Genomic DNA, 23,439 nt, shown 5'->3' on the forward strand with positions numbered 1-23,439 from the left:
AAAAAAAAAAAAAAAAAAAAGTGTGAAGGTTTCGCAAAAATAGCGTGACTGGAACAAGAGAAGAAGAAACAACATTCATGTTGTGAAGAAAGAAAAAAAAAAGAGAAAAGAAAACAATCACCAAGAGGTGATGAGAAAAAGAACAACAATAATAGGTTGAAATCCTATGAATTGTCGAGAGAGTACAAAAGTATTCTATCGAAGAAACCAAGAAAACAAGAGTACAAGGAGTATTCTTCAGAAGATAGGACCGTAATGTCCTAAAACTACAAAGATGGGACCGTAACGTCCTTAAACTTCCGAAGAGGACCGAGATGTCCTAAAACTATGAAAATGGGACCGTAATGTCCTTAAACTTCCGAAAATGGGACCGTAATGTCCTTAAACTATGAAGGGGACCGAAACGTCCTTAAACTACGGTCTGAAGATTTTTTTTTTTTCGCAAAAGCATTGAAAAAAAAAGAAGAAGAAAGAAGAAAACCGAAGTTAAATTTCTTTTGTCAAAGATGGGCATTCGTGATCTACATGCTCCATATTGAGGGAGGGTATTAGGAAATAATATAGGAGTCTATATTTAGGAGATATACACTTTAAGGAGTTTGAGTTATATTAGGAAAGTGTCTATGTTTAGAGTTTGATCTTAGGTAGGAAAGTGCCTTGAGTGGTCGTCAAGTTTGTGAACAATATAAATTGGCTGTTAAACCATAAGAATTATATACCAAGATTATTATCAATGTAGTCTTTTATACTTCCGCGTTTATGCTCTCCTCTCTCTTGCTCGATCCTTAACAATAAGAAATTTCCAAATTTTATCTGATGATGAATGAAATGAAATGCGATTATCAATTTAGGGTTTTCAATCCATTAAAAAAGAACCTAAACCTTTGTTTGTACGAGTTGGCTCATGGCTACGTTTTCATCTCTGACTTCGTAGAAGCAGCACCAGCAGCTTTTATTACATAGAATCTGCAATAACAATACAAAGACGTGCTACCTTCAAAAAAAAATAGAATAAAAAGACGTGCATTTATTAGTTTTCTTATGTGGTATGGTGGGTTTGCCTACTCATATCTGTTGATATCCGCCGATATGTCAAAAATACTACCCCAGAGATGACTCGACTCCGAAATAATATCCTCCTTGGTACTGATTATTTGTTTAAGCAATGGACCCCACTGCAGGCCTCAAAAAGTTCATCATTCCAGATTTAAGGTTAGATGCATGTCACATATCGGTGTAAAATTTTGGGGGTTGGCCATCCTATCATCTTCTGAATGTAACAGACATACAAGTTAGAGAATAAGTTTTTGGACAAATTTGAAATAAAAACAGAAAATGTGAATAAGAGCGACTGCAATGGTACGACTAAACTCAAAGATCAAAGACCAAAAAAAAAGACTAAATATGAGTTTAATCTGTACTGTGACGTTATGGGGAGAAGACTAAATTTGGTCGCGCGTAAAATTAATCACCGCACGAAAACGGGCGTAAATTTGGTGTACGCTTGAATGGGGCGTAAAATTGGTTTACGCCCGAAATTTGAATGGGGCGGATGGTTTGGTGTCCGCCTGATGAGTAAGTGAACGGGCGGATGGTTGGGTGTCCGCCTGATGAATTTCATTTTGAATGGGGCGGATGGTTTGGTGTCCGCCTGACGAAATGTGAACGGACGGATGATTGGGTGTCCGCCTGATGAATTTCATTTTGAATGGGGCGGATGGTTTGGTGCCCGCCTGATGAGTAAGTGAACGGGCGGATGGTTGGGTGTCCGCCCAGCAACAAGCGTACTTTAAATTTACGCCCGACTATATTAGGATTTGGTATTTGGTCGCGACCAAATATGATCTGGGATTTGATCTTTGGCTGGGATTTAATCTTTACTCCGTCCCACTGCGTTACGATCTCATCCCAAATTTTTGGTTATACTAGCCCACTGTGGATGCTCTAATAAAACCATATACAAGTTAAGAATAAATTTTTGGACCAATTTGAAAATGAAAGATAAAAACTGTTACGGCTTCTAATCACGGTGGATTTTCTTTTTATGTAAAAAATAGAATTTAGAAAATAGTAAGATCTTTTTTTTGTTGTTGTTGCTGTTAAGCGTGTTTGGGCGAGAGTAGTACTAAGATGGGCGACCTTTTGGAAAGTCCTCGTGTTGATTGTCTTTTTGGATTTTAAAAATTACGGGCTGGAGCTATGAGGATCGGCGATAAAACCGAGTCAACCTAGCTCTCAAATCTCTCCATGATTTCCATGGATTTCTGAATCTCTCACTGCCAATACTGTTTTTTTTCAATCAATTTTTCCTTATTCTTTCTGTGGATTGGTTTAATTGTTCTTTCTAGTTTTACTTTATGTGTTTGGATTGTTTGCTAGATTTTATTTCCGTTGCTAGGTTTTCCTTTTTCTCCCTGTGGTCTAGGACCGTCAAATTTTTTCGGCTTCTCTTTTCTCCTCCCCGTTTTTCTTCAAATTCGTAACGTTTTCTACTTTCCTTTCTTCTTAATTTCCTTTTTAGTGATTCAGTTTTTTAGGGGTTGATTTTTAGTTACTGTCATGTGCCTTCTCCTTTTTTTCTTAAGATGAGCAAATTCCTCTTATCAAAATTTGTTACCCTCTATTGTTTGCTTTTCTATCTCTGCAGGGATAGCATAGTTAGAGCTAATGCTCAGTTGAGGCCATTTTCGGTCACTAGGTGCTCTCCGGGAAGGTGTTTTTTGCTACAGTATTTAGTTTCTTCTCCCTGTACGGAAAAGGAAAATCCTTGGAAGGCAAGTAAAGCATCTCCCTTATTGGGTATAAACAAACCATTAATTACAGATTATAATACTATAAAAGTAATCATTTCCTTCAGATTTAGTTCTTTCTTGGGGAATACTTATATAAAAAAAGACTGCATCAGCATTATTCACCATGTCAGGGACTATATCTCTCAAAACTTCGGATTTTACGATCTCTCATTACAAGTGTCCTTTACTTGGAGTAGTAGTGTTTTTTTATTACAAATTTAATATAATCTCTAGTCATATCAACTCAAAAATGGTGAGAAGTAATTTACAAGTGACAAATTTCATCAGTTTCTACAGTCATAAGATTGCATGCATCCAGAAGATCTGTAGTTGTAATCATTCTAATCCTTTGTCACCTTATTGCTATAGCATACAAGTGTCAGTTAGCCTCAGAAATCATGGCTATATATTCTTCAATAAGTTGATTGCTAAACTTAAACCCCCCAGCAATCAGAGCTTCCATTGTCATCCAACAAGAAATTTTACAAAAACCAGTTACATAAGTTATCCTTTAACAGTTCATAAGATAACCCATAAATTTCTTTATTTACTAATCCCAATCAAAATGTCTGATGTTCCAACCAGGAACTACATTGATCAACTCACTGATATCATAAAGAATGATGCACAATCTCTCACAAGTTCTGTAAAGAAGTATGTGGAGTTTCTTAGAGATGCTGCAGTTAACATAGAGAACAGAAGATTTCCTAGAATTATTGCCAAAATCTTTAAGGAAATTAAGAAGGTTGAGGATCCTAGAGGTATCAGAACTAGTGAAGTGGTTCACTATCTCAACACATCATGGTCTCCAACTGGCAGAATAATCCTTCGAAAGACTGCTGATCCAAAGATATTCATCATCAGATTCTCAAATGTTGTTGATTTTACTGCTACCATCTACTCTATACCAAATAGAGTACAAGGATATCTCCTTTCCATGAGAATGTGCAACAATGAAGCTAAAGTGGAAGAAGTGGATTTTACAGCTCAAGATTATAGAATCAAATTCTTCTTAAGAGGTGATTTGACTGAAAAAAGTTGTGTGGCAAAGCAAGTGGCAGATAAAGTTGGAAAAGTTCTTACTATGGTTGGTCCTCTGAATAATCAAGGAGAGTGTCATGCTCATGTGGTTGCAGATATTTCCCAAGGGAAAGATCTTAGCCATGAAGTTAATGTTATCATTATTGATTCAAATGATAAAGAAATAGTGAAGGTAAAAATTTTCTTCATGGAGATCCCTCATGGCACTTGTTTCAAATGCTGGCATGTTGATGCTTCCCATTTTGAGGAAAAATGAAAAGCTAGAGGGGAGTTTATAACAGAAATTGTCCTAAGTGTTTGTTTATAATGAAGAAGAAGAACATGCAGATGTCTTAAGTCAACGTTCTCAGGATAACAATGGCATGGATGGTTTAACAAATCCTGCTACTGGAATAAGAATCTATGACATCCAAATTGATAGAGAAGATACACAAAGAAGGGGTACAAAAATGAGGAGAATAGATGAAGGAATTGTGTTCAGTTTCGATAAGGAGAAGATAGTCGAATTTGGCGTTATTGGTGACAAAAGAACAATGGCAAGTGGGTCTGGAGGAAACGCTGAAGATGTCATCAATCCTAGATTTGAAGACAGAGTAAATGCAGAAATAAGAAGGTTGGAAAAAGGCAAATCTCCCATATCTGTGAACTCTGGAGATAGTCAGAAGGAAATGAAACAAAAAAGAAGGCAGGAAGAATGGTTTAGACTTCTGAACCAATACTCTGAATTAAATAGAAAAGGTGATGACTCTTGCGTGATAGTAAGGAGAAAGGATGACAGTACTATGCCTAGTATGACTGGAGGATTCAAAAACAACCTGAGATCATTACAAATGAAGAAGAAAATGCTCTTTGCTGGAGTATTATTGAAGAGGAAGCAAATAATGCTGAAAAAGTGATTGTGGAGAATATGGAGGTGGCCAATCCTGTTGCTATCTCTAACTACTCTTTTTCTTTGGAGCAAAACTTAATTCATGAGGTAACCCCTGACAACTTCTCTTCCAAAAATTATATCTTCATATGCAAGTTCTTTATTTTTACAAGTCATATGTGCTCTTGTCTGAACTGGAATGTTGAAAATTTGAAATTATGCTTAATCTATATGCTTCTGTAGTGCCATCTTGAACACTGAATATCTAATAGTGTTTTCTTAGAATCTCTTAAAAAGGTTCCTGTTAAAAATTCTTATACTAGCATGTTCATGTGCATATGTTTGTTTTTAAAGTGCATGATGGATAGTTACTTGCCATTATATAAAAGAATGTTTTTTTTTTCTATATGGTCATGGAAGACAAAGATTATGGGTATGACTTCAGGGTATTATCATGGAATCTTCAGGGTATTAGGTCTAGACTAAAACAAGATCACCTTCAACACCTCAATAAATCGCATAATTTGGATATGATTTTCCTCTCTGAAACAAAAGTCAATCTGTTAACAGTAGAAAAAGTTTTCAAAAGATTAAAAGTTAAAGATTGGTTTATTATGCCCTCAATTGGAAGGTCTGGTGGCTTTGCCATTGTTTGGAATCAGGGAGTTCATGCTAAACTTATTGTTTTTAAAATCAATGTCCTTCATTTCCAAGTGTTCAAAGAAAATATGAATGTGTTTATTACTTTCATTTATGGTGCTTTAGATAATTACCTTAGAGATGACCAATGGGATTTTATTAAAAGCATTAGTTCTATGAATGCCCCTTGCGCTATCATAGGTGATATGAATTTCATAATGCATAAAGATGAAAAAGAATGAGGTAATAATCCCTCTACTCGTAGTTTTGCTTATGTGTTCCACTGTATCCAAAACTTAGAGTCTTAGTCAACCATAAATGGTTAGAATTGTTTGCGAAATCCTGTAACAAACATCTTACTAGGATTGTGTCAGACCACTCACCTATACTTCCGGAGACTCTTCCAAATAGTGATAAGTTGGCAAATCCCTATAGATACATGAAATGCTGGGTAGAACATAAAGATTATAAGAAGGTTTTATAAAATTCAGTCCAAAAAAGTAAGGAAAGTAATAGTAACCTGTCTAAGACTTTAAGGAATTTAGAGTATGACCTTAGAATATGGAATAAGAAAGATTTCGGTAACATCTTTAAGAATATTTCTAAAATCCTAGAGAACATAGAGGAGGAAAATAAGAAGCCTTATAGTTTGGAATCAAAAATGAAAATCGAGCAATTACAAAATGATCTAGCAAATCGGTATGAAATACAAAAAGATTTTTGGGGCCAACATTTTAAAGAAAATTGGATAAATGAAAATGATAATAACACAAAATTTTTTCATCAATATGCTTCTGATAGGAATAGATACAATAGAATTTATACCCTTAGGGATATCACCGGGCTGTGGATAGAAGGCCAACAACAGTTAAGTCAACTCCTTACTAATAATTTTAAGAACATTGCTAGTTCTGGTGAAAACGACATTGATCCCATCTTCAATAACATTTTAACCCCTATGATTGATGATAATGATAATAATAGAATTCAGGAAATTCCTAGTGAAAATGAAATTAAAGATGCTTTATTTCTGATGAATGCTTGGGGGGCTTCAGGACCAGATGGCTTCCCCCTGGTTTTTATCAACAATATTGGGACTTACTTAAGGATGACGTAGTTAGATGGGTCCAAAAAGTGTTTTAATCAAAAAATAAATCACCCTTTCATCACTCTTATTCCGAAAACTAAAATGCCAAAAAATCCGAGTGGTTTCATGCCTATTAATCTTAGTAATGCCTTGTATAAGATAGTGACTAAAATAATAGCCAATAGGATTAAACCCCTGTTAGATAAAATTATTTCTCAGAACCAATCTGCTTTTATACCCAATAGACAGATTACTGATAATATCGTAGTGGCTCACGAAATCCTTCATACCATGAAAACCAGTAAGAGAAAGAATAGCCATATGGCCGTGATAGACGCATTTATGTGTCTAATATGTCTCAATTGTATGTATTGTTAATGCTCGATTTTGTATTTATTTTGTTATTTATGTCTTTGTAGGTATTTATAGAGAAATAAGCTCTTGCAGCAAAAATTGGCTCGAAAAGTGGTGTTTTACACCCCAGGATAACGTACTAAAGGCATCCCAGAAATGCACCGGAAGCACCCCAAAAATGTGCTAGAGAAACCCTAGAAAAATTACTATTTATGCCCAAAAATTACTATTTACACCCCATAAGGCAAGTGCTAAAGGGAAACCCGTACAGGATTAGGGGGAGGACATCTTCTTCTCAAATTCAAAACCAATTTTGGCGGGAAAACATTTCACTTCACTGGAAGAATTTCGATCGAATTTTTGGAGGTGTTTTTGTGTGATTCAATCGCTGAAACTTCATGGGTAGTTGTGATATGTCCTAACAGAGCTAGTATGGGTGTTTGTTTCGATCAAATTTGGATGGATAACTTGGTTTAATCCAAACAGGGAGTTGGAGGAAAAACATGAGCTTGCACGAGTTCTAAGGAATTTAAACGTGTACTGCACGTGTTTGGAAGAGTTGATCGATATTCTGGAGCGTGAAGAAGGTATAGAAGGAAAGAAATACAGTTGCAGACGCGTAAGAAAACGATTTTTGGAAACAATATATTTTCGAGAATAAAAGAAATAATGGGATTAAATAAAGAGATTTTGGGAGATTCAATGTCGCAATGATGTATAAATAGGTTCCTCGGATCACACAGAAGGGGAGGGGAGAGTTTGGGGTCGAGAGGAGAGCTCATGAAGCGCGAATCAAGAGTTTTCAGAACTCTGTTGCTGCTGCTCGTGAAGAACAGGGAAACATCGACGGTTTCTTCATCCGTCGTAACGGTTTCTTCAAATGCTTGTCACAGTTTCTTCAACTGGTTTGCAACATTTATATTCATTGTAACAGTTTCGCATCCTCTTCTGCAACATTTATCTTCATATTTGTAACGGTTATCTTCATCATAACAGTTGAGAGTTGAAACAGTCGGTCTGCAACGCGCATGTGTTGTTGCAGATTTCCTGTTTCACTATTTTCTCTTCTTGTAAACACTTTTGAGCCATGAATACATATTTTGAGTGTGTTTCCAACATGATGAGCTAAACACAATCTTCCGGGGCGATGGAGGAAGCCATTCTTCCAAAACTTATGTGGTAAAATTTATTTGAATTTATTTATACAATTCTTTTATGATTATTTGCACCGAATGAAAATTGAGTAATGATTTTTATTAATTAGTTGTGTTTTCTCTTGATGAAGTATGCTTAGTTTAGAGGTTTTGATACTTCATTCTTGCGATTAACAATTGATGTTTTGAAAATCTAATTTAGGAAATGATTAGAATCACAATTTCTTTTGATTGGAGTTATATTGTCTAGAATTGCATGATAAAAATTAACATTAAATTACATGAATTTTGGTGAATGGTGAAATCCTGAACCCCGGTCTCTCTAATATAATCAGTTTTAATTTGCTTTATTTTCTTTAGTTTTAAAATTTAAATCTAAAAGCACAACCTTCACAAGTCTTGAACTAACTCTATTTATTACTACAACAACTTTGAAAATACATCAGGCCGTAAAGCTTGACCTTTCCAAAAATTATAATGTTTGTTTTGGCTTTTCAAATGGTTTCTGTGACCTTGTCTATAACTGTATCTCCATTGTTTCGTCGGTTGTGCTTGTTAATGGTTCCCCGGGTGAATTTTTTTTTCCTACTAGAGGAATTAGACAGGGTGACCCTATGTCACCCTATATCTTTATCATTTGTATGGAAGCTTTCTCTAAGTTTATTTTTCATGCTGAAAGTATGGGCAAGGTAACTGGTATAAAAGTTAATAAAAATTGTCCATCTGTTTCTCATTTATTTTTTGCGGATGATCCTTTTTTGTTTACTACCGCTACTGTAGTTCAGGCTAGGAATCTCTTGGATACTCTTAGGATTTTTAGTGATTCTTCAGGACTGGTAGTTAATTATCAGAAGTCCGGCATTTATTTTAGTAAGAAAGTTGAAAACAAGCATTGTAAATTATTAGCTAGAATTCTTAAGGTTGGTAGAATTAGAATAAATGACACATACACCTTTGTATTTCAATAGGTCCAAGAGTTTCAATTACCAAAATCTCTAGATCGAGTCTATAATAGGGTTCAGGGTTGGAAATCCAAATTTCTTTCCCAAGCAGGTAGAACCACTTTGATTTGCTCTGTTACTAGTGCTATGCCTATGTACCAAATTATGTGTTTTCTCTTACCCAAAAAAACCTTAGACAAACTGGATGCTCTTCAAAGAGACTTCTGGTGGCAGGAAAATAAAAACAATAGAGGTTGTATCTTAAGGCTTAGGATTTCATTTGTACCAGTAAAGCTAATGGAGGTTTAGGCATAAAAAATCCTCATAAGTTTAATCTTGCTTTGCTTACCAGACTTGCCTGGCAATTGATTAAACATCCTGATAAACTATAGTGTATCATTCTTAAAAATAAATACTTCCCAAAATCTGAACCTCTTAGTTACAAGAAGAAATCGGTTAAGTCTTGGGTCTGGTCTAGCATTTGTAAGGGTATGATATTATTAAAGAAAATCATTGTTGGATGTTAGGAAATGGTAAAAATATTGAAGTTTGGAATGATAAATGGCTCCCTCAAAGGAAAATTCCTAAACCAAAAAGTAATGATTCCATGCATCTAGTCTCTAAAGTGTCTGATTTAATTGATAATGAAGGAAAGTGGAATTTTCAACTCATACATAGTGTGTCTGATAGTGATTCCAGTAAAAAGATTAGATACCATGATGTAGATTGGTACAAAAGATGGGTCTGTCTCTGTTAAGTCTGCCTATAATTTTCTTTGTGATAGGAAACATGATACCCCTGTGGAATGGAAAGAAATTTGGAAAATCAATATGATGCCTAGAGTTAAAATCTTTATGTGGAAAAATTTAACTGACTGCTTACCTGTTAGAGAGATATTGGGAGTACATACTCCCATTGATCTTCATTGCCCCTTATGCAATAGTTATGTTATTGAAAGCATTGATCATATTTTCACAAGATGTATTTTCTCTGAAGCTGTTTGGAGAGGTCTTTCTTTCTCTCATCAATTTTATTCTGCTGTAAATATGTCTTACAAGAACTGGTGCCTTTAATGGCTTAAGGATAGGGATAATAGGGATTTCTTTGCTTATTTTCTTTGGTATATTTGGAAATATAAATGGAAGGTGGTTTTTGATCATGTTATACCTAACTTTAAGGATCTAATTGAGTTCATTAGGAAAGATAGTCTTCAAAACCTTAGAAAACATTTGTGTTATGAACAAAATGTGAAGAATGTGTCTGCTTGTGATATATCTCATCCAGTTTGTGTTCATGAAAGTTGTGGCAGAAATCAGGGAGCTTCCTACATATATTTCGATGTTGCTTTCCATAGTATATAAAACAAATTTTCTTATGGGGTTGTTGAAGTTAATGAAAATGGTTGTATTACGGATTTCACAGGTGGAACAGGTTGGTGCACCAGTGCTGAAGAAGCTGAATCCAGAGCCTGTCGAGAAGCTACAAGATGGGTTCGAATCATGGGAAATGAAAGATTAATCTTCCTTAATGATAACCAGAATGTGATAAACAACATCAAGAAGAACAATTTTATTGTAAATTGGATTTCAAAAGCTATCCTTATACAAGCTTTAGAGTCCGATAAGTTTTTTGCTTGTTCTTCCTTTGTTTATATTCGGAGGTCTTGTAATAGTTTAGCGGATAATTTAACAAAATTCCTTAACAAACATGTGAATGAACATGTATATTCTAGACTGTGGGAAAAGTCTAGTAAGGAAAAGTGGTCAAGTGTCCTTCATAATGGAAACAACGTAATTCCTTTCTGCTAGTTTTATAAAATTTCCTTTTATCAAAGGAAAAAAAAACTCAAGATGATACCCTATTTCAGAATATAACTCGAGATATGACGTTAGAGACCGCGAATGAATTTAATTCAACATCCTTTTCCAAAATAGGGAATTGATCAACCGAATCTCAATCAACAGTCTGAATATACTCGGTCCTCAATCTTCAAGGGAATTCTATGATTTTTGATGCTCAACTACTTAAATTTAATCTCAGTCTGACAGTAAATATAATAGACAATTAATAAATAAGAAAAAAGAATTGGTCCTCTTACATTGACGCGAAAACAAAATATTTATATAGCAATACTTGTATGTTTAACCCAGCGATGCTCTAACACATTGGTCATTCTGAGGACACCAATTTTAGATGCAACATTCACAAAAACCTTTCTCTCACAACTTTCATTCTGCAACCGAAGAACTCTCATCTGATCACCTCTTTCACGTTTCCTCTTTATGACTAAAGCACTCATTGAACGACCATTTTTTTTGGTTTAGACAAGGATTGTTTGTGCTCAACCTTCCACACTCACAAAAACTCTAGCCATGCATCTTTATGTTTTTTACTCCTCCTTATTTTCGTCATCTACAACAGCATAGCAGGTTATCTTTATTAGCTAGCTGCTAGCCTTGAGTCAAGATGATATATTCAACAATTTGAGACAACAAATTCTTCGAATGTTATTCAGTGATCCATCTTTTTTTCAAAATGGAGAATTAATCGATGAGATTTCGATAAAGAATCTCATTGTCCAGTTAATGGGTATCGTCATAGACAAAAATGATCCTATAAAGATTCATCTAGTTTATATATGTTATGTTAGAATACGGGCATCCAACTCAAAACCAATTGGCAATGAGTGGAGAGGCCCAGAATATTATAAACCGCAGGATCTTAATTGCCCATACAATGTGAGATTAATAATTTCAACACGCCCTCACGTGTAGCCTCGTAGGGTGACGCGGAATAAAGGTGCGGTCAACTGACTCGACATAAATAGTCTGCTACGATCCCATGTTAAAGTCTGCGGGCATCCAACTCAAAACCAATTGGCATTGAGTGGAGAAGCCCTAAGAGATTATAAACCGCAGGATCTTAGATAACCCAGAAAATGTGAGACTAATAATCTCAACATGTTAGACTAAGGGCATCCAACTCAAAACCAATTGGAAATGAGTGGAGAGGCCCTAAGAGCGTCCACAGTGGGCGACTAAACCCAAATATTTGGTCTTTTGAACAAACGTAGTGGAACGTACTATCGATCAAATTTTGATCGACGACTAAAACCCAGAGTATATTTGGTCTGGGACCAAGACTAAACCCAAATATAGTCGAGCGTTGGTATAGTCCACGCCCCACCACCAGGCGGACGTATAGTCCACGTCCCACACCAGGCGGACGTATAGTCCACGCCCCACATCAGGCGAACGTATAGTGCACGCCTGGTTTTTTTTTTTTTCTTTTGTGTGGGGCGTGGTTTATACCTCCGCCCCATTGTTTAACTAATTGAAACTGTATGGGGCGGGCTTAATACCTTCGCCCCACCTTTTTTTTTTGAATCTCCCTGCACCGGGCGAACATATAGTCCTCGTCCCACACCAGTCGTTGGTATAGTCCACGCCCCACACCAGGCGAACGTATAGTGTACGCCTGACCAAATTTAGTCTTTTCACCGTAGCGTCACACACCAGACTAAACCCAAAATTTGGTGTTTTTTTTCTTTTTGGTCTTTGGTTATACTCACACCACTGCAGTTGCTCTAAGAGATTATAAACCGCATGATCTTAGATAACCCATACAATGTGGGACTAATAATCTCAACACTCCCCCTCACGTGTAGCCTCGTTGGGTCTAACACGTGGACAATAAACCGGGTGACGAGGAATAAAGGCGCAGTCAATGACTCATCGCAAATAGCTTGCTCTGATACCATGTTAGAATACGGGCATCCAACTCAAAACCAATTGGAAATGAGTGGAGAGGCCCAGAATATTATAAACCGCAGGATCTTAATTGCCCATACAATGTGAGATTAATAATTTCAACACGCCCCTCACGTGTAGCCTCGTAGGGTGACGCGGAGTAAAGGTGTGGTCAACTGACTCGACATAAATAGTCTGCTATGATCCCATGTTAAAGTCTGCGGGCATCCAACTCAAAACCAATTGGCATTGAGTGGAGAAGCCCTAAGAGATTATAAACCGCATGATCTTAGATAACCCAGACAATGTGAGACTAATAATCTCAACATGTTAGAATAAGGGCATCCAACTCAAAACCATTTGGAAATGAGTGGAGAGGCCCTAAGAGCGCCCACAGTGGGCGACTAAACCCAAATATTTGGTCTTTTGAACAAACGTAGTAGAACGTACTATCGATCAAATTTTGATCGACGACTAAAACCCAGATTATATTTGGTTTGGGACCAAGACTAAACCCAAATATAGTCGAGCGTTGGTATAGTCCACGCCCCACCACCAGGCGGACGTATAGTCCACGTCCCACACCAGGCGGACGTATAGTCCACGCCCCACATCAGGCGAACGTATAGTGCACGCCTGTTTTTTTTTCTTTTTTCTTTTGTGTGGGGCGTGGTTTATACCTCCGCCCCACCGTTTAACTAAATGAAATTGTATGGGGCGGGCTTAATACCTTCGCCCCACCTTTTTTTTTTTGAATCTCCCTACACCGGGCGAACATATAGTCCCCGTCCCACACCAGGCGTTGGTATAGTCCACGCCCCACACCAGGCGAACGTATAGTGTACGCCTGACCAAATTTAGTCTTTCCACCGTAGCGTCACACACCAGACTAAATCCAAAATTTGGTGTTTTTTTTTTCTTTTTGGTCTTTGGTTATACTCGCACCACCGCAGTTGCTCTAAGAGATTATAAACCGCATGATCTTAGATAACCCATACAATGTGGGTCTAATAATCTCAACACTCCCCCTCATGTGTAGCCTCGTTGGGTCTAACACGTGGACAATAAATAGGGTGACGAGGAATAAAGGCGCGGTCAATGACTCGTCGCAAATAGCTTGCTCTGATACCATGTTAGACTACGGGCATCCAACTCAAAACCAATTGGCAATGAGTGGGGAGGCCCAGAATATTATAAACCACAGGATCTTAATTGCCCATACAATGTGAGACTAATAATCTGAACACCATAAACTGGATATTAGCTACAAGGACAAAGTCCACTGTTTACTAGTTATCCAAATACTGGAGCAAAGTTAAATCAAACCTTAATATTTTCACATTACTAGTTTGTCACCCGTGCTACGCACTTGTTTCTTTGACACTTATGAAATACCGACATATATGTGTTAAAATTACTAATATTCAAGAACTAATAAAAAATTAAAATCTTATGACCCAAAAAGATGATAAACTCTTCAATAAATTAGTAGCACGCATGCAATTTTCAACATTTAAGTAATTATTAAGCATGCGTGCTTCAAAATTTCTTTCAACCAAGCAAGAACTTCTCGGAACATAATTGGTCCTAAAGTGAGGAGGCGCACGCCAGAACATAATCACCAAGCATGCATGCAATTTTCTGTGTACGTGGAAATCCATGTCCATACCGTGAAACACGATCAAGTGAGGAGGCGCAGGCAACTTTGTGATCTCTTACTCCCAGATCCAAGCAGTTGCCTGGATTCACTCCACCAGGCCCATACAATCTCCAGATGAAGATGAACAGTAAAAGTGGACAACTGCTTATGTGCATTAGCTTTATATAGAGTTTGGATCTTCCGTTGTTGGTTGTTTCTTATAGATGAGTGCCTAGAAGACTTGCTTCTTCAATCGTATTTCCTGTAAAAATAAAAATAATCTTGTATAGTCTTGTTATGGTTCTGTATCTTGTGTCTGCTCCAGCTTTCCATGCTGCTTTTAATAATTATGCTGCGATTTCTTACATCATTACAGTACAGTAAAAACTAAAAAATGGACATGTATGCATTTTCCTCGATTCTAAAAATTCACATAACCTCTGTTAAAAAAAACTCCTCAATAATTTGCAGTATAACTGCTTAGTGTAAACTTCCAACTAATTTGTGATACAATTAACTATTAACGAAATGTAGTTATGACCGGTAGAGATTATACTCATAATATGTCACAAAACTGATTGGAATGAAACAAAAAATCAACGGAACTGATTGAGATTCATGCCGTTTTAACTGAAAAACTTGTAATCAAGTGTAGCTAAACAGCTAAATAAAGAGATGTGATATATATAGATGTACGCATATGAAGGTACTCACAACTATGCATCTGACATCAAATTTACAATCAATAGCATAACTATTAAAGTAAAAAATTAAGTTTATAATATAGTTATAGATAAACGGATCTATCCGACCCAGCCATATACTTAAAGCCTTTCTTTGCATCCGAAACAGTTTTGGCATTCGTAAATGCATTCTTAAGAGCCAATTTGAAATCTCCGCCCCTGAGATGAAACCAATATAAAGTTTCCTCATCCTACAAAGTCCAAACAAAAATACAAATTAAATGATGCAACGGTTTAGATTAATTTGAGTTCACACAGTGTCTCTCCTTTCACATATGATGATAACTGCTCCAACAAAGTCTCTATTGAATAATCCTGAAAACACAAATGAATTACCTACAATGCAAATCATTGAAACAAAGAAGGATTCTGCTAAGCCGGAATCTAAAGGACCATCCATTACGAAGAACATCTTTGTGAAAACAACCATAATTACCCTATCCCAAATGAATAATGGGAACTGACAAAAATTCAAGGACTCTACTTCCTTGCTTTTGACCAAGTTAATGCTACCATACCTGCAAAGGGGTACTGTTAAAAAACGTATAGACAAAACTCCTAAAGCGTCAAACTCCAAAACAAACTTTTCATATCATACTCCATGAGCTTATCTTAAATTATACCCAAATAATGTCAAAGGTACTGCATATCTATATGTACCCAATGCCAAAGGAACTGCATCCGTAGATACCGATTAGCCAAGGCACGCCAACTTGATTGTTGAGTAAAATCCTACATACCTCTACCTTTACCCAGAGTCCGACTGCCCAAAATCATATGGTTGATTGCCCGTAACATACCTGTACATATAAAAAGTCATCAACAGATGTCAAGAAAAATACCAGAACGGGTAATGGGTACTATATATAATTGGACTAAATTTTACTAAAATTGGATTTCTTACTCTTACTACTCCACAGTGAATTGTTCATCAAACAGGATTTACTGAAACAGCTCTTAGCTTCCTACCAATTCATATGATTACAGAGATCTTTTAAGCGCAAGAATGATACCTTAAGTGAAATGTGAGAAAAAATAATGAAAACTAACGAAACAAATTTTTGTGTTGGAACTGCGAACTGACATTTGTTCAAACAAAGATATTACAAAAAACTGGCTTGAAAATTTAAGCCACACTTACATTTATAATTGAAAATCGAAAACAAACCCAAGTATATATAATTAGAAGAGCATTCACATTTTACATTGCAGCACCAATGACTTAATTAATATGACCCTAGTCTATGATAATAAACATCTGCACCATTGTTACATCTCGGTGAATGGAGTGCGTCCCATAACAAAAATGAATCAATCAGGTGCTTAAAACAGTTTTTGCGACATGAACTTTTAAGATAAGCATAGTCTCAAACCTTTAAAACATTGTTTGTCAATTAAAAGAGGTAATTGCAGATATAAAACCTTACCGTCTTTAGGAATTGCTGGAGATGTATTTGTCACTTCTCTAGCCTGTATTCTAATATTAATTAACCTTACGCGAGGTGCAATTATGGACGAATCATGTCTCTCATCATGACCTATTGGAAGCCGCATATAATAAGAACAACTGACGTGTGATTACCCCTTCTAAAAAACTGAAACTTTGAAACATAAAATTACCTTTTTGAGAGGCTGTTATATGATATGGGGATGAAATTCTTGCCTGTCTTCTAATGTCAGTCAAGCCGGCTCCCCTTGGCATTTTCTTTATCTTGATTGCCTGGATAGAAACAAAAAGTATCTGATTTTTGTAAGAAATCTCTACTACACCCTAAATGAATCCCTATATATACACACATTAAATATCTAGTACACAGGAACTAAAACATAATATGTGTGATGGGTAAACAAAATAACTCTTAATTCTGGAGAAATGACATGGTTAAACAAAATAATCAGTCATGAGTGCGTATCAATAAAGATGATAGTACGGTGGTGATCTACCATCTCAGGATTTTCGTTTTTTATACTTAAAAAATTTCACTGTGACATTGTTACGAACGAATTCCATGCGTCTGGTATATGGTTGATTTGTAAAAAATTGAGATTTAAAGAATATAATAATAACAACTAATTGTGATTACCCTTTTAAAAACTGAAATTTTGAATCATAAAAAAGAAATTGATAAGAATTTTGAATCAACATATTATCTTCTTGACCGGCAGATATTAGATGATATGGGGATGAAAGTCTTGCCTGTCTTCTAATGTCGATCAAGAGGGCACTCCTTGGCATTTTATATAGCTTGATTCCCTGGATGGCAACAAAAGAGTTCTGATTTCCAAATCAAAATCCTATAAACACATTAAATCTCTAGTTCACAGTAACTAAAACCAAAGATAGTACACAGTAACCAAAACTAAAGATATCTGACAGAAACAATAAGATAAGTATGATATGCTTAACCAAAAAAAATTCTTAATTCTTGGAAATGACATGTTTACATAAAATAATTAGCCATTAGGTGTGTATCATGATATGGTGGTGATCAGACATCTTTAAATTTCGTGTTTTCGTTGTGACAGTTTTGCAGACAGATACCGAGCACTGGTATATGGTTGTAAAATTTTGAGATACAAATAATGGTGATACTGAATCACTGATGCTAATCAAACTGTGTATTATAGAATGTGAGGAGCGTGTGACAAACCGTAGCAGTAAGATGATGTGGTTTAACAAAATCTTTAGTTGGAAACAAAGAAATGAGCAGGAGAAAGAAATGCGTCTGGTACAAGTAGAACAGGGTATGTCTATGGTTGATATTTAAGTAGATATTTATTTGACAAAATTAGCCTCAATTTATTTTTGTTTCTGTTTTTTTGGGTGCGGACATTTTTGTAAAAAGGTGTTATTTCACCTCTTTGCATTATAAGTAACTAGAAGTCCGCACGTGCCTATGCACGTGCATGAAGACTGGGTCCTTTCTAACTAAAGCCACGTCAATTGGGCCCCCTCTAACTCTAAACGGAAAATGTTGTTTGCGAACAACATAAATTACTAACATACCCTCATTATATTTTTAAAAGATTAATTGCTTACGAAAGATATAGGGTGAAAATTGTCAAACACAATTTACAGCTTCAAATTGATCACGAGGGTCCTTCCTAAGTCACCGACACGTGAACTGGGGTCCGTTTAAATTTCTAAATAGAAAGTTTTGCTTGCCAACAATTTAAATTACCATTACGCCCTCATTTTATTTATAGAGTATTTATTGATCATGTAAGACATAGGGGTAAAATGATCAGATAGAATTTGCAGCTTAATTGCTACAGTACTAAGGGGAGTTCCCTTCATGTACAGTACTCTCTCCGTTCTTTTTTAATAGGCCAGTTTCTATAAATAAAAGTTTTAAAAAAATAGGCCAATTTCCTAATTGGGAAAGTCAAATGTTATTTTAATTTTTTGGGACCACTTTTCTTTTAACTTCTTTTGATGACAAGTGTCATGTGGACCACTTTACTTTACTTCTTTTCCTAACAAGTGTCATGGGGACCATTTTACTTCACTTCTTTTCTTGACAAGTGTCATGAGGACCACTTTCAGTGATTAGTTCTCTTAATTTCTTTAAATTTCGCTAAAAACAAAACTGGCCTATTAAAAAAGAACGGATGGAGTAATATATAGTAATAGATACGAAAGATTTCTGGCTTTTAGGATCCATAATCACACCCATAAATCATAATGCTTGCTCTAATGTTTTTTATTTCCACCCATATTTTCCAAAATTAAGTGTTCTGACTTTACCTTGACCATAGTCGGTGTCTGGTGGTTCCTTTCCTTATAAAATCCCCAGTTAGGGTTTCTCTCCGTTTTCAGCTTCCATGGAGAAAACAGATACCGCATCACCTTGGCTAGTTATTCCATATGTAAAAGATAAGAATTCTCAAGCTTTTTATAATATCTGTGATCCAAATAACACAAGCTGTAGAAAATCCATACCGGAGTTGAAAGGGAAATCCTTTTACCAGAAGAACCGTCATCAAGGATGGTTGATTGTTCTTTGCGATGATAAAGAATTTGATTACACACCATGGAGCTATGGGGATTGTTTTTTATTCAATCCATTGTCAATGGAGAGTTACCTTCTTTTCTCTGTTGGGTTCAATTATATAACGTTAGTATTTGGTTTAGGGACTGTGTTTTGACTTCACCTCCTAAGACTAGTACTTATGATGGTGATCGGAGTTGCATGGTTTTTATGCTCCTTAATGCAGAGGACATTGTGAAGGGAATTCTTTTGTATTGTCATCCTGGGGACAAAGAATGGGGATCGCATATGATCAGCAAAAAGTATGGGGAGGTTGAATCAATGTGTTACCTTAAAGGTAAGTTGCATATAATGTGCAGAGGTGATGAACATTTAGAGATAAATATACCATCAAAGAAGAAGCCGAAAACAATATCAATAAGAAATATTAATACTAGTAGTGACATCCTATGGGAAACAATAGTAGGGATCCTGAGTTCTGAGCATATATACTATGTGGAGTCTTATGATGGCGAAATCTTCATGATTCGAAAATTATACGTTCTTAGAGGTGTTTATGAACACTGTGTAACCAATATGCTGATATCAAAGTTGGATTTCTCTTCGATGTCTTGGGTGGAAGTTACAAGTTTGGAAGATCATGTTTTCTTTGTAAACCGAGATACTCAACTGTCTTGCTCCGCCAAGGACCTGGGATTTACACGGGGTTGTGTGTATTTTACACAACCTAATGAGATGAGCTTCTACAAATATGACTTGGAAGATAATAGCATTATGCTTTCAATGCCATGTCCAGATCTACCGAACCCATGGTTCTCGCCCAACTGGCTCATGATTCCTAAAACACTCAAGTTAGTTAAAGAACTCCACACTGAATAAAAAAGAGGAGCAACGGTACTTTTGTTAGGTGACAAGGGTGACGGAAGTGAAGTTTTGAAGACAATGGTGAGTAGAATTAGTTTAAAGAATGATGATGGGAAATCTGATGTTGAAGAAGCAAGACCACGGGTACTTGATGATGACATGGTATGGTCGATATCCAATTATCTAAATCCGGTAGATAACATACATTTCCGTGCAGTTTGTAAAACCTTCCGCTCGATAATTCCCTTGCTGAATCCGAGAGGATCCTTTCCTGCTAAGTGTTTACGAGCCACCAATTTGTCCCCTTGGCTGGTTCTCTCCAAGAATAACGAAGCCGTCTACAGTTTCATAAATCCAATGCATAATAATGAGAATTACCTCATGAGCATCCCTGAATTGTTAAAAGGTTCTACGATTCGCTCTTCAAAAGGCGGTTGGTTACTCATGTCAAAAGGTTACTATACTGTGTTCTTCTACAATCCATTCACAAAAGAAACCATCAAACTACCGGACTTGCCAGAAAGTGCTGGTGTTTATTGGTCTTTCTCGTCCTTGCCAACCTCTTCAGATTGCGTTGTTTTTGCCATCAGTGATTGTATGGTGGAATTAGTATGCATCACCCTCATTAAACGAGGGGATGAAGAGTGGAAAAATAATATCTTTGATAATGTTCATTTATCTCCCAATAGAACAAACATGAGATTCCAGCCGAGTTTCAACAGTCCAATTTTCTACAACGGAGCTTGTTATTGCTTGGATGTGAACGGAACTTTGGGAGTATTTACATTAGAGAATGGCGCACAGTGTTAAATTTTGTCGATGGTAGCCCCGCCTAATTGTGAATTTATATACAAGAGTTACTTGGTGGAATTTGAAGGGAACCTTCTATCTGTTCTTTTAGGCCATTACGGGAAATGGGTTCGGTGCTTTAGATTCGATTTAGTTGAAATGGTTTGGATTGAAGCTGAACATTTGGGAAGGCATGCGTTGTTTATCAGCAACACATCTTGTGTCGCTACAGTTGCTCCGACTAGTGAAATAGAGAACAAAATCTACTTTCCTAAGATGAGGAACGAAGGAATTCTATTTTACTCTCTTGATTCTGGCAGATACCATTCTCTTGGGAGTGAACATTCTAGTACAGATTATTGCAACTCCAAACACAATTTGTGGTGCAGCTGGATAGAACATAATTGGAGATATCATATGATCGGCGATAGGTACGACGTAGGCGAGCTTCAATCGATGTGTTACTTTAAAGGCAAGCTACATATAATGTGCAGAGGTGAGGAACATTTAGAGGTCAATATACAATCAAAGAGTAAGCCTGAAACCCTCTCAATGAGAATAATTAAGATTAGTGATGACATCCTATGTGGATTTCAAGGTCATACGCGTACAACATATTGTGTGGAGTCTTCTGATGGCGGAATCTTCATGATTGAAAAATACTACATTACTAGAGGTGCTTATGAATACTCTTATATGTTGACAATAGCAAAGTTGGATTTCTCTTCAATGTCTTGGGTGGAAGTGACAAGTTTGGATGATCATGTCTTCTTTCTAAGCCAAGAAACTCGATTGTGTTGCTTGGCCAAGGAATTGGGATTTACGCGGGGTTGTGTGTATTTTACACAACCAGATGAGATGAGCTTCTACAAGTGTGACTTGGAAGATAATAGCATTACGCTTTCACTGCCATGTCCAGATCTACCGAACCCATGGTTCTCTCCCAACTGGATCATGTTTCCTAAAACACTCAGGTACGTTAAAAAACTCCACTTTCAAGAAAAAAGAGATGTAACAAAACATATGTTAGGTGACAAGGGTGATGGTAGTGAAGTTTTGAAGACAATGGTAAGACCCTGGGTACTTGAGGATGACATGGTATGGTCGATATCAAATTATCTAAATCCGGTAGGTAACATACATTTCCGTGCAGTTTGTAAAACCTACCGATCGAGTATTCCCTTACTGCATCGGAGAAGATCCTGTCCTGCTAAGTGTTTACAAGACACCAATTTGTCCCCTTGGCTGGTTCTCTCCAAGAATAATGAAGCTATCTACAGTTTCATAAACCCAATGCATGCATAGAGATGAGAATTACCTCATGAGCATCCCTGAGTTATTAAAAGGTTCAACAATTCGCTTCTCGAAAGGCGGTTGGTTACTCATGTCAAAAGGCAATAGTTTGTTCTTCTACAATCCATTCACAAAGGCAGTCATCAAGCTTCCAGACTTGCCACGTCAAGATTTTGGTTATTCGTACCGAGGTATCGCTTTCTCATCTCTGCCGACCTGTTCGGATTGCGTTGTTTTTGCCATCAGGACATACGTGCTTGATAAAGTTCATATTAGTTCCATTAAACGAGGAAAAGGAAAGTGGACAATTAAAATCCTTGATAATGTTTATTTACGTCCCAATAGAACAAACATGAGATTTGAGCCGAGTTTCAACAGTCCGATATTCTACGACGGAGCTTTCTATTGCTTGGATCTGAACGGGACACTTGGAGTTTTTACATTAGAGAATAATGGCACAAAGTGGGAAGTTTTATCCATGGTACCCCAGCCTAATTGCCATTCTATATATTCGAGTTACTTGGTGGAGTTGGAAGGAGAACTTTTATCTATTCTTTTAGGCCATTCCGGAGAATGGGTTCGGTGCTTTAGATTGGATTTGGCTGAAACGATTTGGAGTGAAGTTGAACATTTGGGACGGCAAGCGTTGTTTATCAGCAATACATCGTGTACCGCTGCAATTGCCCGACTAGTGAAATGGAGAACAAAATTAATAGAAGATACTCTACCTTATTTACGGTCACAGGATATTCTCCTTAATTGACCAAAACAATAATAATATATATGGCCATTATCTCTCAAAAGAGGGTAAGGCATTATACCAAAAACCCTAACATGGTATCGACCTAATAGCCGATCCTCTTCTTCTTCTTCTTCTTCACCTACTTCACCAAAATCAACAATGGCAGGAGATAAAAAGACAATCCATCCGGCGTTTGCTATCAACAACATCAAAACCCTAATCCCCATTATCCTAGACATCAAACAGGATGAATACTCATCTTGGGTTTTTCTGTTTGAACTCCATCTTCAAGCTCATCGCCTTCTTTTTCTCATCAATGAAGACAAACCCCCTGCAGATGTTGACGCCGACACCGTGCTCCAACTCGACGCTCTCTGTCGACAGTGGATGTTCTCCACCATGGCCAAGGATTTAATGCTTACCGTCCTCAAATCTGGCAAAACTGCTAAAGAGCTTTGGGATCATCTTAAGAAACTCTTTCAAGACAACAAAGGTAACCGCGCCGCGACTCTTGAACGTAAGTTTGTCAATCTTAAGTTTATTGATTGCAATAATATTGATGATTACTGCGATAAGCTAAAATCCCTGTCCGATCGATTACTTGATCTTGACTTTCCCATGGATGACAAACGCCTTGTGATCCAACTTGTCAATGGCCTTCCGGAGGAATACAACACGGTAGCCTCTTTTATCCAACAATCAATGCCGACGTTTGATACCGCTCGATCCCAGCTGCGTACCGAAGAGATTCG

General features: G+C 36.7%; 3 protein-coding genes across 3 annotated transcripts; 2 read left to right on the forward strand and 1 right to left on the reverse strand.

Moving 5' to 3' along the window:
• Positions 1-14,928: 14,928 nt before the first annotated feature.
• LOC113353363 lies at positions 14,929-17,726 on the reverse strand. The gene is made up of 7 exons (XM_026596991.1): positions 17,659-17,726; positions 17,205-17,261; positions 16,628-16,727; positions 16,435-16,545; positions 15,912-15,968; positions 15,748-15,807; positions 14,929-15,198 (listed from the first exon to the last, which is right to left on the reverse strand). Exons 2-7 carry the CDS (start codon positions 17,241-17,243, stop codon positions 15,194-15,196), a joined length of 372 nt encoding a protein of 123 aa, XP_026452776.1. The 5' UTR covers positions 17,244-17,261; positions 17,659-17,726; the 3' UTR covers positions 14,929-15,193.
• Positions 17,727-19,941: 2,215 nt separating this feature from the next.
• LOC113351149 (F-box protein At3g56470-like) lies at positions 19,942-20,673 on the forward strand. Its single transcript, XM_026595195.1, has one exon. The coding sequence runs from the start codon at positions 19,942-19,944 to the stop codon at positions 20,671-20,673; it is 732 nt and encodes a 243-aa protein (XP_026450980.1).
• A 1,363-nt stretch (positions 20,674-22,036) lies between these two features.
• On the forward strand, positions 22,037-22,708 carry LOC113351150 (F-box/kelch-repeat protein At1g57790-like). The gene has a single exon (XM_026595196.1). It carries the CDS (start codon positions 22,037-22,039, stop codon positions 22,706-22,708), a length of 672 nt encoding a protein of 223 aa, XP_026450981.1.
• Positions 22,709-23,439: the final 731 nt, after the last annotated feature.

This window comes from Papaver somniferum, chromosome 2 (genome assembly GCF_003573695.1).
Source record: "Papaver somniferum cultivar HN1 chromosome 2, ASM357369v1, whole genome shotgun sequence".
Lineage (NCBI taxonomy): Eukaryota > Viridiplantae > Streptophyta > Magnoliopsida > Ranunculales > Papaveraceae > Papaver > Papaver somniferum.